Source organism: Leiobunum rupestre, chromosome 2, assembly GCF_980474605.1.
Source record: "Leiobunum rupestre chromosome 2, qqLeiRupe1.1.hap1, whole genome shotgun sequence".
In the NCBI taxonomy this organism is placed as follows: Eukaryota; Metazoa; Arthropoda; class Arachnida; order Opiliones; family Sclerosomatidae; genus Leiobunum; species Leiobunum rupestre.
Genome location: NC_143385.1, coordinates 49,810,446 through 49,825,248, shown reverse-complemented (window position 1 = coordinate 49,825,248; position 14,803 = coordinate 49,810,446). Strand labels below are relative to the sequence as shown.

The 14,803-nt window shown below is 35.9% G+C and overlaps 1 protein-coding gene across 1 annotated transcript in view; it reads right to left on the bottom strand.

Moving 5' to 3' along the window:
- Positions 1-14,447, bottom strand: part of LOC149957793 (alpha-1B adrenergic receptor-like) — a 37,541-nt gene extending 23,094 nt beyond the window's left edge. The window contains exon 1 of the mRNA XM_090165735.1: positions 14,369-14,447. Coding sequence (XP_090021861.1) covers positions 14,369-14,396 — 28 coding nt within the window. The 5' untranslated portion in view covers positions 14,397-14,447. The remainder of the gene's footprint in view (positions 1-14,368) is intronic.
- Between the last annotated feature and the right edge of the window lie 356 nt (positions 14,448-14,803).

Below are 14,803 nucleotides of genomic sequence, written 5' to 3'. Positions count from 1 at the left end.
ACTGGAGACCGTGGTGCCATCTATTAATGACGAAGGAAGCTAAAATTCAAAATAGCGGTACAATAACGTAGTCAGAGAACCATTGTAAAGAATTATAATTTGACAACTTATACCTAGTCTACTTAAGGCTCATTCACACTATCCAACTTTAGTCAGCTGACAAGCTGCCCGAGTTTTGTCTGACCGATAAGTCCGGTAATGTTAATGCTTCACCTGATAATATTTTTGTCGGGGAAGCTTCCGACTTTGAATCGGGAAGAGAGGCGATTAAAATCAGGCAGACTAGCTAGTCAGGTGGCAGCAGCCAATAGAAACCGATAAAAGGTGACGTCAATGCGATCACGTGTGAAATCGCAGTGAGCGGACGACTTTAAATTTAGGTTTTTTATAAACTTTTCGACGTATTGATCCTTCTGTGGAGAAAGTTTGATAGTAAAAGAAACCGTAAGTTTTATAACATTTCTTTCCCTTTTTAGTTATAACAGAATTAATCTAATTGTTCGTTCTTTTTTCACCCTTTGTTTATTTACGATCAAAACAATACATAAAAATGCAATTTTCTTGTTTTCATCAGACTCCATATTTACTATCACTCAAAACAATAAATTTAACCAGCCACAATATTGAGCCAAAGCCAACATTCCCAAATCAGAAAACCTAGCAGACAGCTTCTACCTAAATTTCCTTTATCTGATTGGTTAATGATATATAAACGACCTCATGCGTCTAACGAACGAACTAAACTACCCGACAAAACGCATCCAACACCAAGCTGACGAGTTGGATAGTATGAACGCGAAAGCTGACCTGACTAGTCGGGCTGACTAGTCAGACAGACATAGTCCGGTGACTAAAGTTGGATAGTGTGAATGCGCCTTTACAAGGAGACGACCCAAGGTGTAACACACCGATTTTGTTCAAACTCGGGAGTTTCGTAGACCTTCATGTAACTTGAAACACCCTAAAGGGAAATGTCTCCATAGGCAACCGTTTTGCCATGGCAACCAAAAATGTTTTTGACAACACAAAATGGAAATTTTCCCATAGAAAATAACATGGGAATCTGACCAATATTAAAGGGGCTCCAAAGTTCGGTGGCAAAATGTGTGTAAAGTCAGTAAAGTGCGAAATTTACGGTTAACTCTGCCCGCCTCTGATAAGGCCGAGTGAGGGGTTGGGGGAAGGAAAAGCATGCTCAATTTTCTTTTTTTTTGCCACCGAACTTTGGAGCCCCTTTAAGGGTACCCCCCCTGTAAAAAAATTTAATTTTTGAAAATGCTAAAAATAGAAAATATAAATAAGAAAATAATGAAAAAGTTCGAAGTTGATTAAAATCTTTACAAGGGTACGCTTACATTTGGTCAGATCTTAGACCAAGAAACACAGGGACGTCGCACGGTAGATATTTCGTGCCCGAAGCTTCGTTGCGGCTGCCTATTTCCTATTTATCTCGCGCTGTGTCGCTAGTAGCGAAGGTAAGTCAATTTTTATTGGTTATTTGAGTCACGTGCACAGCTCTACAATCTGTCAGCACGTGGCCTGCAACAGCGTGGCTCCAAGTAACGAAATTTCTGGTATGTTTTTTAATATTTGTTTGCCTAAAATATTAAAAAAATATAAAATAATTTAAAAAATATGTAACTCTTAGCTGATTATTTTTTTCAAGTTCTTTAAAAAACGTTATTTTTATCTCTCATGGATGGCGCCTATTGACTATCTGTATCACCTAACCCCCCTCTCCCTACCGCAGCCGCAACAAAGCCCCGCCGAAAAATAAAGTGTTGGGTATGCTATGAGCGAGACGTCCCTGTGTTTCTTGGTCTAAGGTCAGATTCCCATGTTATATTCAATAGGAAAATTTCCATTTTGTACTGTCAAAAACATTTTTGGTTGTATATGGAGACATTTCCCTTTAAGGTGTTTCAAGTTACATGAAGGTCTACCAAACCCCCGAGTTTGAAACAAATCGGTGCGTTACACCTCGGGTCGTCTCCTTGTTAGTGGTCTTAAACCAAAATTATATATCCCATATTAAATGTATTGTTCAAAATTATTATAAATTAAGTAAATTTACAAATGAGCCAATCAACGTGAGCGGTACTTTTATGTCCTGCCTTTTGGGTCAAAATGTAGCTTTTAAGTATCTGGTTTGGATTTCGACGCTAGCGACATCTGTCGGAAAAAGGGCTACTTCAATTAACGAATTGTTTTGCCAGGACTCGGTATTCGTCGGTCTAAAATTCCCTAAAATGTCGGTGACGTAAATTGCAGCCAAAATGACGTAATTCTGTGTTTGCAATATTTTTCAAAGGGTCCTGGAGAATCCTTAGACATTCCAAGTGTATAATTATTTTCTTAATTGGCGAAAAATACGTTTATTTTCGAGAATTCGATGCTTATTTTGATAAAAGAATTAGTTAATTTAAAAAAAATTTATTCTCATTTGGATAAACAAAACGCGTATAGCTTAGAGAAATCGATTGCCAACAAAAAATTCATTTGGGAGAATTCATTAAAACTAATGTAGGGGTAGAAACTATCTAATTAATTCAGTATTAGGTTCAATGGGAATTTTCAATTTGGACTTTTGTTGAGATGTCTAGTAAATAAAATATATCTGAAGCCCAGTTCACACTATACAATTAATTGGGCCACTTAATGGAAACCAACTAATTGTAAGCAAGAAAATTGACTAGTGTGAACAGAAAAATTGTAACCATTGTACCCAAGGGCGTATCCAGGATTTTATTTCAGGGGGGGGAGGTTTGAGGGAAAATTTCAAGGGGGGGTGCTGACGGAAGTTTCACTGATTTTTATTAGGCACCCCCCTCCCCGGTCATCAGCATTTCGGGGGGGGGTTGAACCCCCAATAACCCCCCCTTAAATACGCCCTAGATTGTTCCAACTTTTTCTGTTCACACTGTACAATTTTCTTGCTCACAATTAGTTGGTTTCAATTAAGTGGCCCAATTAATTGTATAGTGTGAACTGGGCTTTAGTCTAGGTACCAATAAATTTACAATTTTGCACAACAAATACTAATATTTATAAAATATAGATTGAAAAATATTGCGTAATTATTTTTGCTTTACCTACGATGACTTCCAAGCAGTGTTTCCACTCTGCGGTCGAGATTTTCCAATATTTTAGGGGCAATTTTACCAGTTTTCGCCGGTCTTATATTCGATTTTCGCCGCCGTTTTCGAAACAATTTCCCCCATAGATTTACCTTTATTTCTTTAAGTGTCACTGCATATGTTTCTTATCTTTATTTCTAATCTTAGATTTAGGCAATATATTTATTTTTTATATAAAAAAAAACATTTTAGATAAAGTTTATGGGTTGCCATTAGGTACTCACCAAGACAGTTGTCGCCGAAAACGCCAATTTCGACGCAAAGTGGAAACACTGCTTCCAAGTGTTGTCGTTGTTTTTGGAATTTTGGGGAAAAATAAAGCTTGACGGCCAAGGTCTATTTCCATATACAAACTTCACAACACCATTGAACGATTTCAAATTAAATTTTAACGCGCGACCAGAGTTGGGCAAAACTAGGAGTGAATTTATCCGAGTAATTTCCCCCCCACACTTTTCTCACTCCACTCTCTATAATTAAAAACTCAACTCGCACTGTTTCGTCTCTCGGCGAGTGAGCTCGCGGTAAAAGAGTGAAGTTAGTCAAGGTCAGCACTTTCACTTTTAAAAGAGGCCGGGAAATATTAATTTAAATATAATGACTTTACTGTAGAGCGTGGTGCCATCTATTAACGGTAAAGGAGGTTGAAATATACTGTTTGGACCGAAATCATTAAATTTCAAGTTTCCCGCCACGAACAAGAGTGAAATTTATTGGTGACCTGATTAATCGCACTCTTTGGGGAGAAGTGGACTCGGCGAGTGACGATAAACGAGAGTGGCAAAGAGTGAAGATATTTATTTAGTTCCACTCTCACTCTTGAGTGAGAGTGAATCTCTAAAAATCACTAGTGATTTTGCCCATGTCTCCGCGCGACACTGCCGCTAAATTATTAGACTTAAGAGGCATATATTTACCCGCATTTTAGATCCTAACATGTAGTCGTATTTTCACATGCAAAATAAAGTTTAAAGTATGTTTGTTACTTACCTTATAATTTTAAGAGGGACTGTAACTTTGTAATGTCTCTGATGATCTCGTTTGACATCCGAGTGGTCGAACATTTGCTTGTTTTGTTAACAGGATTTTAAATTTTTTTAAATCAAAAATTTTTTATTGTGAATTTGTCATATGAAGTCTCTTCGTGGGAAATTCTTGAAGTTAGATTTTCTTAATTTTTATTTAAATTTGGTACGGCATTTTGCCAATTTCCGACCCATAACTTACACCTCAATCCACCGTGTGTACGTGTATCTCAAAGAGTCAATAACATGATTTAAGTAGGCACTATCGGTTGCTTCGGCTTACCGAGGGGCAGGTCATTTCGATTTTGGGTGCGTCTCAATCATAGTAAAATGATTAGATCAGGGTAATTTTGATTAAAACGAGATTTTATCATTCTAATCATGGCCTAATCACTTAAATCAGATTTAATCATTTTAATCAGATTTAATCATTTTAATCACGATTTAATCATTTTAAACACGATTTAATCAATGTAATCGGTCGAATCGAGATTTTATAATTAAAATCAAAACTAAAGTACGATAATTTAATATTAATTATTAATATTGATGGTTCTATCGCAATTGTGGTTGATTCTCGTTCTAATTTATAACCGCGATTTAATCATACTAATCACGATTTAATCGTTTCAATCAGGATTTAATCATTTTCATCAGATTTAATAACTTAATCATTATTAAATCAGATTTAATAATTTAATCATGATTAAATCAGATTTAATAATTTAATCATGATTAAATCAGATTTAAACCTTCTAATCGTGATTAAACGTGATTTAATCAACACAATTGTGATTAAACGTGATTTAATCAACATAATTGTGATTAAACGTGATTTAATCAACATAATTGTGATTAAATGTGATTTAATCAACAGAATTGTGATTAAACGGGATTTAATCAACATAATCGTGATTAAACGTGATTTAATCAACATAATCGTGAATAAATTGCATTTTATCAAAATAATCGTGATTAAACGTGATTTAATCAACATAATCGTGATTTAATCAATATAATTGTGATTAAACGTGATTTAATCAACAGAATTGTGATTAAACGGGATTTAATCAACATAATTGTGATTAAACGGGATTTAATCAACATAATCGTGATTAAACGTGATTTAATCAACATAATCGTGATTAAATTGAATTTTATCAAAATAATCGTGATTAAGCGTGATTAATCAACATAATCGTGATTAAACTGAATTTTATCAAAATAATCGTGATTAAACGTGACTTAATCAACATAATCGTGATTAAACGTGATTTAATCAACATAATCGTGATTAAATTGAATTTTATCAAAATAATCGTGATTAAGCGTGATTAATCAACATAATCGTGATTAAACTGAATTTTATCAAAATAATCGTGATTAAACGTGACTTAATCAACATAATCGTGATTAAATTGAATTTTATCAAAATAATCGTGATTAAATAAGATTTAATCTTTCGAGGGGTGCGTCGTTAGTCAAGGAAGTGACCTGCCACTCGCCACTTACTTAAATTACGTTAAGCTATTATGATGCCAGTAGGTGGCCCCCGGGGCTACTGGAGGTAAAGCCCCACCAAAATAAATTATCCCCACTCAAAATGACATTTAAATTGTTTCTAGGCTTAGATAATTTTTTTCTCGCTTATTTGGCCATAGAGACTCTTTCAAGTTTCAAAATGATGAAGGGCACCTTTATCTGTTGCATAAGAACTGAAACAAGGCGGGGTGTGGCGAACTCCCGTAATCTCACAGAAATGAAGAAAGGAAAAGAATATTGTGGCTTTTGTGCATCTTTAACACGGAGTGTGAAAAAAAATACCTTAGGTTGCTAAAATATACTATTATTCCTAAACGCAAGAATTAAGGAGAGGGAACGAGAAAAGCAGCAAAGTATGTATAGGCTTCGTGCTTAGGAAATATAGCGCCATCTGCCTTAATATCCGTCAACTAAATATGTGAAGAAGTAGCAGACGACTTTTGAAATTCTATGATTTTCGGTTGAACTTTCAGCTGTTGCGCAGAGTGAATTTTGAACGAGCAGACAGCTTTCATATATTCAATTTAAAACTCGGTCGGTAGGCGGCGATACTTATGACAAAAAATTAAAATACGCACGTAGCCTATTGGTACCACCCTGGGTGATGCCAGAATGAGGGAAATTTCCCTAAAAACGGTAAAAAGGGAAAAGGGAAATCCAAACAAAAATTAGCTAAATCTATGGAAATTGCAGTGGAAAAATAATTTTATTCAAAGCTAACATGGACGTATTATGAAAGAGTCAATTAATACAATCATAAGCAATTTTTTTATGGCAATTTGGAAAGTCGTCTGCAAATAACTGGACGCATGAACGAGTTCGAACGACTTTTCCCCGCTGTTATTTTTATACTGGTAAAATTGTTCTTAGTTTTTATTCATTGCGAGATAAAAATAAAAGTAATATTTTGTTTTACGCAAATAAAGCCAATATCATTGTTTTTAGTGTTTTGAAAAACTAGGGAAATTTTTGTCCAAAAAGGGAAATTTCAAGGGTAGGAAAGGGAAATTCCATTTTCGCGACCTGGCATCACTGAGTGCGCTACTAACATCTCTAGATTGTCTGCTTCTGGAAATTAAAACAACGGAACGGAATCGGAAGCAAACTTCTGGAAATTAAAACAACGGAACGGAATCGGAAGCAAGCTTCTGGATATTAAAACAACGGAACGGAATCGGAAGCAAGCTTCTGGAAATTGAAACAACGGAACGGAATCGGAAGCAAGCTTCTGGAAATTGAAACAACGGAACGGAATCGGAAGCAAGCTTCTGGAAATTGAAACAACGGAACGGAATCGGAAGCAAGCTTCTGGAAATTGAAACAACGGAACGGAATCGGAAGCAAGCTTCTGGAAATTAAAACAACGGAACGGAATCGGAAGCAAACTTCTGGAAATTAAAACAACGGAACGGAATCGGAAGCAAGCTTCTGGATATTAAAACAACGGAACGGAATCGGAAGCAAGATTCTGGAAATTGAAACAACGGAACGGAATCGGAAGCAAGCTTCTGGAAATTAAAACAACGGAACGGAATCGGAAGCAAACTTCTGGAAATTAAAACAACGGAACGGAATCGGAAGCAAGCTTCTGGATATTAAAACAACGGAACGGAATCGGAAGCAAGATTCTGGAAATTGAAACAACGGAACGGAATCGGAAGCAAGCTTCTGGAAATTGAAACAACGGAACGGAATCGGAAGCAAGCTTCTGGAAATTGAAACAACGGAACGGAATCGGAAGCAAGCTTCTGGAAATTGAAACAACGGAACGGAATCGGAAGCAAGCTTCTGGAAATTGAAACAACGGAACGGAATCGGAAGCAAGCTTCTGTCTACGTTTATTCGAATGGTCTCAGCCGAGGCTCGATATTTAATGAAATTTAGAAGGGACTCGTCTCGGCCTCAAAAATTAAACTCGAATATTGAAGGACCCGGTCTCAAACTCACAAATTGGCTCGAAATTGAGACGAGCCCGTGCAGCTATGCCTATCGCTACGCACTCTTTAAGTTGTCATCGAAAACCATATTGGTAGGGAGGGAATTAGCAGACCCTATTTAGATTAAGGACGTTTTGTGGTACGTAGCTACGCGTCCAAGAAGGTTAAATATAATTTTACACTGTTTCGCGTTTCCTTCATGGTGACACTGAGCAATTATGACATTCATATTTAATTTGACAATAGCGACAATAGAGCGCTTTCCTCTGATACCATTTAGAGAACTTGTAACGTCACAGCTGTAGTGTTAATAGTGGCTGCCATCTAGGAGCAACAAACACAGCACCCCACTCAAGGAGAACGCAACCCGTCAAAAGTCGTGCATTTTCTTGCGTACATTTTTCATTGGTTTAGCGCCTGCTGCCGCCGGAAAAGGAAAATTGTCCCCCGCCCGTAAAACGTTCAGCGTCAATTTTCGTCAAATGAAAATCGGTAGCTGTCCTGGCAGCTAGGAGCAACAAACACAAGGAGAACGCAGCTAGCCATTAAACACGCTAACGCAGTGTTCTGTACAAAGAGCATAGCGGGATAAGCATGTAAAAAGTGCCCTCTCCTGAAATCTGTTGTTGTTGGTGTCATTCAGTTCTCTATCGAGCATGGCCAAATTTTGGAAATTTTTGTTTTCCTATCTCAACACCAGGGGGCGCAATTTCAAAAAATGGGGTTTTTAGTTTGTCGCGAATTTCTCAACATCTACGCGGCCGATTTAAATAATTAGGGTATCATTCGAAAGAGTTTTTTCACACGCACAAACTGTACAAATTAGTTGTATTTTTTTTTTAATATTTTTAATTGAGACACCACTGAATAAAAAATTGTTTTATTAACCTTTTTACCACTCTTTAGAAATCCGCAATAATTTTTTTTGAAATTTAAAAAAAAAATTAAAAAAATTGTTTCGTGCAAAATTGATACCAAACATGTTTCATATACTTTTACCACTCATTATATGTATGTATAAAAATTTCAGTGATACAATGTAATTTTTAGTTAAATGTTTAATTTTTAAAAAAAATTAAAATATTTATAAATGAGACACCACTGAATTAAAAATATTTTTAGCATCTTTTTTAACACTCTATAGATATCCACTATAAATTTTATAAAAAAAAATATAGGGTCAACCTTAAAAAAAAATAAAAAAATAAATTTCGGGCGAAATTGATACTAAATATGTTTCATATACGTTTACCACTCTAACTTTAGCAGGGACCGATGAAAGTGAGTGAAAAATATATATATAAATAAAATTATTTATTTTTCATTTATTTTCTGCCTAAAATAATGACCAATACATTTTATTATCTTTTTCACTAGTTTTTCTACATCTATGACTTTATATTACATAATACGTTCAGCGGGAGCCGAATACAGCTAAATAATGTTTCATGGTTTCAAATTCTTTAAAAAAAACGTTAATTTTTCAATTTTGAGATAACACCAAATAAATAATTTTTTGTCACATTTTTATCACTCTTATGAAAACCATTCATATTTTTCTTCTAAAATATTAAACCTTTAAAATATGCTTACAATTTCACCGTCGTGTATCTTGCCTTATAGCAAAATATTTAATGATGCCATTGTTATGAATACCTTTTCTCAATAGACTGCCTAGATTATTTTGATTTTAAGAATCGTTTGAGCTAATAGAAATACTTTAAAATAACTCGCTTACTAATTCACTATTAACCGATATTAGTCAAAGTAGTAACGACTTAAGAAGAGTTTAGTTCCTAATTGTTTACTTTTCACTGGTTTAGTAGCAATGAAGCAGCATTAACTATCGTAAAATAAGCGAATTCGTCAAATGACCGTTTATCTACCTAAAGTTGGATACACGACGAAAGCAAAATTGGACATTTAAAATCTAGGCTTTTTAACGAATGCGTGATTAATCTAGTAAATATTTATTTCCCTACAAGTTCGAGGTTGTGACAATGCAATGCAAAAGAATTTAGCTATATTATGGTAGGATAATAAAATATATATATATATATTTTTTTTTAATTTTATCGAGTGAAAAATCGCTTTAGTTATTTTAAAGGGTTAATATTTTAGAAGAAAAATATTAATGGTTTTCATAAGAGTGATAAAAATGTGACAAAAAAATTAATTATTTGGTGTTATCTCAAAATTGAAAAATTAACGTTTTTTTTTAAAGAATTTGAAATCATGAAACCTTTTTTAGCTGTATTCGGCTCCCGCTGAACGTATTATGTAATATAAAGTCATAGATGTAGAAAAACTAGTGAAAAAGTTAATAAAGTTGGTGATTATTTTAGGCAGAAAGTAAATGAAAAATAAATTATTTTATTTATATATATTTTTTTCACTTTCATCGGTCCCTGCTAAAGTTAGAGTGGTAAACGTATATGAAACATGTTTGGTATCAATTTCGCCCGAAATTAACTTTTTAATTTTTTTTTATTTTTTTTTTTAAATTTCAATAATTTTTTAAGGTTGGCCCCATATTTTTTTTTAGAAAATTTATAGTGGATATCTATACAGTGGTAAAAAAGATGCTAAAAATATTTTTAATTCAGTGGTGCCTCATTTATAAATATTTTAATTTTTTTGAAAAATTTTAAATTTAACTAAAAATTACATTGTATCACTAAAATTTTTATACATACATATAAAGAGTGGTAAAAGTATATGAAACATGTTTGGTATCAATTTTGCACCGAGGGGTAAGACACTCAAGAACTCAGGTGTATATTTGCTATTGGAACTCTTATGAACTCCCCTGAACTCTAGAGAACTCTCAAGAACTCCCGCGAACTCTCAAGAACTCTCCTCGAACTCACCAATGAACTCTCTGGAATTCACCCTTGAACTCTCCCGAACTCTCCCGAACTCTCGAGAACTCACCAATGAACTCTCTGGAACTCACCCTTGAACTCTCAAGAACTCTCAAGAACTCTCAAGAACTCTCAAGAACTCTCGAGAACTCTCGAGAACTCTCGAGAACTCTCGAGAACTCTCGAGAACTCTCGAGAACTCTCGAGAACTCTCGAGAACTCACCAATGAACTCTCTGGAACTCACCCTTGAACTCTCGAGAACACTCGAGAACTCTCGAGAACTCTCGAGAACTCTCGAGAACTCTCGAGAACTTACCAATGAACTCTCTGGAACTCACCCTTGAACTCTCAAGAACTCTCGTGAACTCTCCCGAACTCTCGTGAACTTACCAATGAACTCTCTGGAACTCACCCTTGAACTCTCAAGAACTCTCAAGAACTCTTGAGAACTCTCGAGAACTCTCGAGAACTCACCAATGAACTCTCTGGAACTCACCCTTGAACTCTCAAGAACTCTCAAGAACTCTCGAGAACTCTCGAGAACTCTCGAGAACTCACCAATGAACTCTCAAGAACTCTCGTGAACTCTCAAGAACTCTCGTGAACTCTCGTGAACTCTCGAGAACTCTCGAGAACTCTTGAGAACTCTTGAGAACTCTCCCGAACTCTCAAGAACTTACCAATGAACTCTCTGGAACTCACCCTTGAACTCTCAAGAACTCTCAAGAACTCTCACGAACTCTCGTGAACTTTCCCGAACTCTCAAGAACTTACCAATGAACTCTCAAGAACTTACCAATGAACTCTCAAGAACTTACCAATGAACTCTCTGGAACTCTCAAGAACTCTCACGAACTATCGTGAACTATCGTGAACTCTCAAGAACTCTCACGAACTATCGTGAACTATCGTGAACTCTCGTGAACTCTGCAGAGTTCAAACTCATACCCCTCGTTTTGCACGAAACAATTTTTTTTTAAATTTCAATAATTTTTTAAAAATAAAAATTATTGCGGATTTCTAAAGAGTGGTAAAAAGGTTAATAAAAACAATTTTTTATTTAGTGGTGTCTCTATTAAAAATATTTAAAAAAAAATATTAAAATTTTAAAAGTTATCTAAAAATTACAATTTATCACTAATTTGTACATTTTGTGCGTATGAAACAAGTTGGCAAGCCAAAATATACCTCTCCTCGGAAGAATGGTCCCTAGTGGTATTAATTTCTCGACACGACCCCCAAAGATATCTCCGCAATTCAGAGTTATTTACGAAAAACGTATTCTCGGTTCAAACCCTGCCCGGTATAAAATTTTAATTTTAATTTAAATAATTGAGACGAAACAATCGAGTTTAATTTATTCAGAATATTATAAATTAAGTAGTTACAACAGCGAGTTAGACTTACTAAAACAATGCACAATTGAATTTAACCCTTTTTACAGTACATGTTTATCAGTTGAATATAATACTAAGCAAATTTTAATGAAAGAAATATCTACAGATGGTATTTGTATTTTTCTCGCTTACTAAATACTTGCCGCATCTTTAACGCTCATTTTATTTCAACGCTCGTAGACTTCCAGTTGACGTTGTGACACATACCGCATGAAAAAGACCAATGCCGTCCAATTTCCAATATCATATAATGACTCGCACACCCAGGAAATCATTGACTGCGTTAGAAATCGTAGATATCCAAATATCCACACCAAATATATTTACAAGAAGCAAAAACCTTACCATCAACAAAGCACAGAGAGCCACTTGACTAACCGCCAGCGCTTAAAGCAATTAACGTTAAATTATCTCCTTTGAATTAACACAACTATATATAGGTCGTTAATAATACCCGTAAATAAATAACAAAAACACTAACAAAGTGGACCACCCACAGGGTCTACCCTTTAACCCTCTAATCTCGGCTAACTGCGCTAAAACAAGATTTAACCTTTAAAAAAACCAGATTAGGCCTTCATAAATTCATTAATAAAAAAAGACTTTATTACCTATTATGCTTACGATGCGTGTCTTAATTTCAGTGAACCTAAGCAGCTATCGGTGGTTCTGTGGTAGAGCGCTCGACTGCCAAGCCGAATGGCCTGGGTTCGAAACCTGGGTGGCGCATTTGTTGTTAATCAAAAGAGTAACGCTAAATTAGAATTTCTTCGATGCAATAATTTCAATTTCAATTCTATTTCAATTGAACCAAAATTTCGTACTCTATTAAATACGCTTCTGATAAAGCGGAAGGTCTAATTTTCAATAAGGCGTAACAAGTGTCGGTGGTTCTGTGGTAGAACGTCCGCCTGTCAAGCAGGAGGTCTCGGGTTCAAATCCCGCCCGATGCGATCGCAAATTGATACTAAGACGAATACCGTGTACAACCGGTGGAAACCCTGCCATTGGACGTTGAGAGGTAGCATTACACTCAGCACTCGGTCCGTCCCAAAGTCATTAAGAAGAAGTTGGAGAGAAAACGCCCATATAAACACAACAGACTCAACATGCGCAACCATCAGAACACAAACACAACAAATTCAACACTCACAACCTACGCATAAACATTACAAAAACCGTAATACACCAAACCGTTACGACGGTGAGCGTAAAAACACCATCGAAACCAGACCGCAATTGAATCCGTTAACGCTCACCGTCACACGGTGGTTTTGCCAACCCTCCGAGAAACTGTGAACGCAGAGATCTCGAGAAACTGCGTACGCAGTGATTACACTTTGCACCGAAAATGCGAACGCGTTCGCAGGCCTGACCGACAGACCCACAGACCCACAGACAGACACGGTGGTTGTATAACCCCTCCTAGGGGACTTTGTCCCCTCGGAGAGGTAAAAACTCTTTCGAATGATACCCTAATTATTTAAATCGGCCGCGTAGATGTTGAGAAATTCGCGAAAAACTAAAAAACCCATTTTTTGAGATTGCGCCCCCTGGTGTTGAGATAGGAAAACAAAAATTTCCAAAATTTGGCCATGCTGAATATCACCAACAACAACAGATTTCAGGAGAGGGCACTTTTTACATGCTTATCCCGCTATGCTCTTTGTACAGAACACTGCGTTAGCGTGTTTAATGGCTAGCTGCGTTCTCCTTGTGTTTGTTGCTCCTAGCTGCCAGGACAGCTACCGATTTTTATCAATAGGCAAATTACATTGGTGACGTCGTGAGTTTTGAATTGAAAGCACACTATAGCAGACGGTTGATCATAAGTGCTACATCTGAAGAGCTTTACGCCACCTAGACTCGTTTCGGTCGTGAATACAAATCTTAGCAAAATTTCTAATAATTTCCAAATAATACCATTAGAAACAGGTAATATTTTTTTCGTTGTATTTTAAAATATTTTTAGTAGGAAATATTTTTTTTTTTTGACATCCACACATCGGTGTCGACCCAAGGCCTTAGACACCAGAGTAGGAAATATTTTCTTTAAACTGGAAAATCCCAAGATTTACTTTTATCAAATGGAAAACCCAAATATTTCCAAGCTTTGGGTATAGCTGGACTGATGAAGAAAATCCTTTACTCAATATAAAGGAGGCATGGCCTTAAGCGATGATTTATGATCGTGTTGGGAAACCGATAAAAGGCTGTTGTGGTCAGTATGAACGATGCAAGACATTATGGTCAAACCAAATGTAACATAATCAATCACCCTTAAGTATGATTCTGTAGAACATTTCAATAGATAAAATTTCCATTTTCACACGCATAATTTAGTTAGTGAACCTTAAATATGTTGAAAAGGTTACCATGAAAACCAAATATCATAATCGGGCCACTTAAAAATTTCACTAAAGTATCTTTAAGGCGTACTTACGAGTTATTATCAAAAACTTACCCGGATTTAGAAGTTCACGATCGTCCATGGCTACCGTTGGAACGTCCTGTCAGCTTTTCAACTGACCCTCACGCTAACCTCAAAGACATCAAATCGGCGCATTTCACCTTCCTGTAAACAGAAAACCCTCTATTAATTAACAAGCTAAGTTATATGATGTGTAACTGGTGAAAAACACCCTATCTCTTCACCATCTACCGGCAATTGGTCGCAAATCAGAAATATAAATTCTATCGGACATAATAAAGAAATAGACATCCTATGCGGAGTTTGATTTTTCAAAAATATACGGGAGCGATAGCTAGCAGACAACCGGCAGTTGTTCCGTATTCCTGGGGGTACTACGTGTAAAGCGCCACCTAAAGCTTAAGAATATTTATCGGGTTTAAAATCAGACGCAAAATCTTTAGCGGTGAATTTGAAAAACGGGTAGTA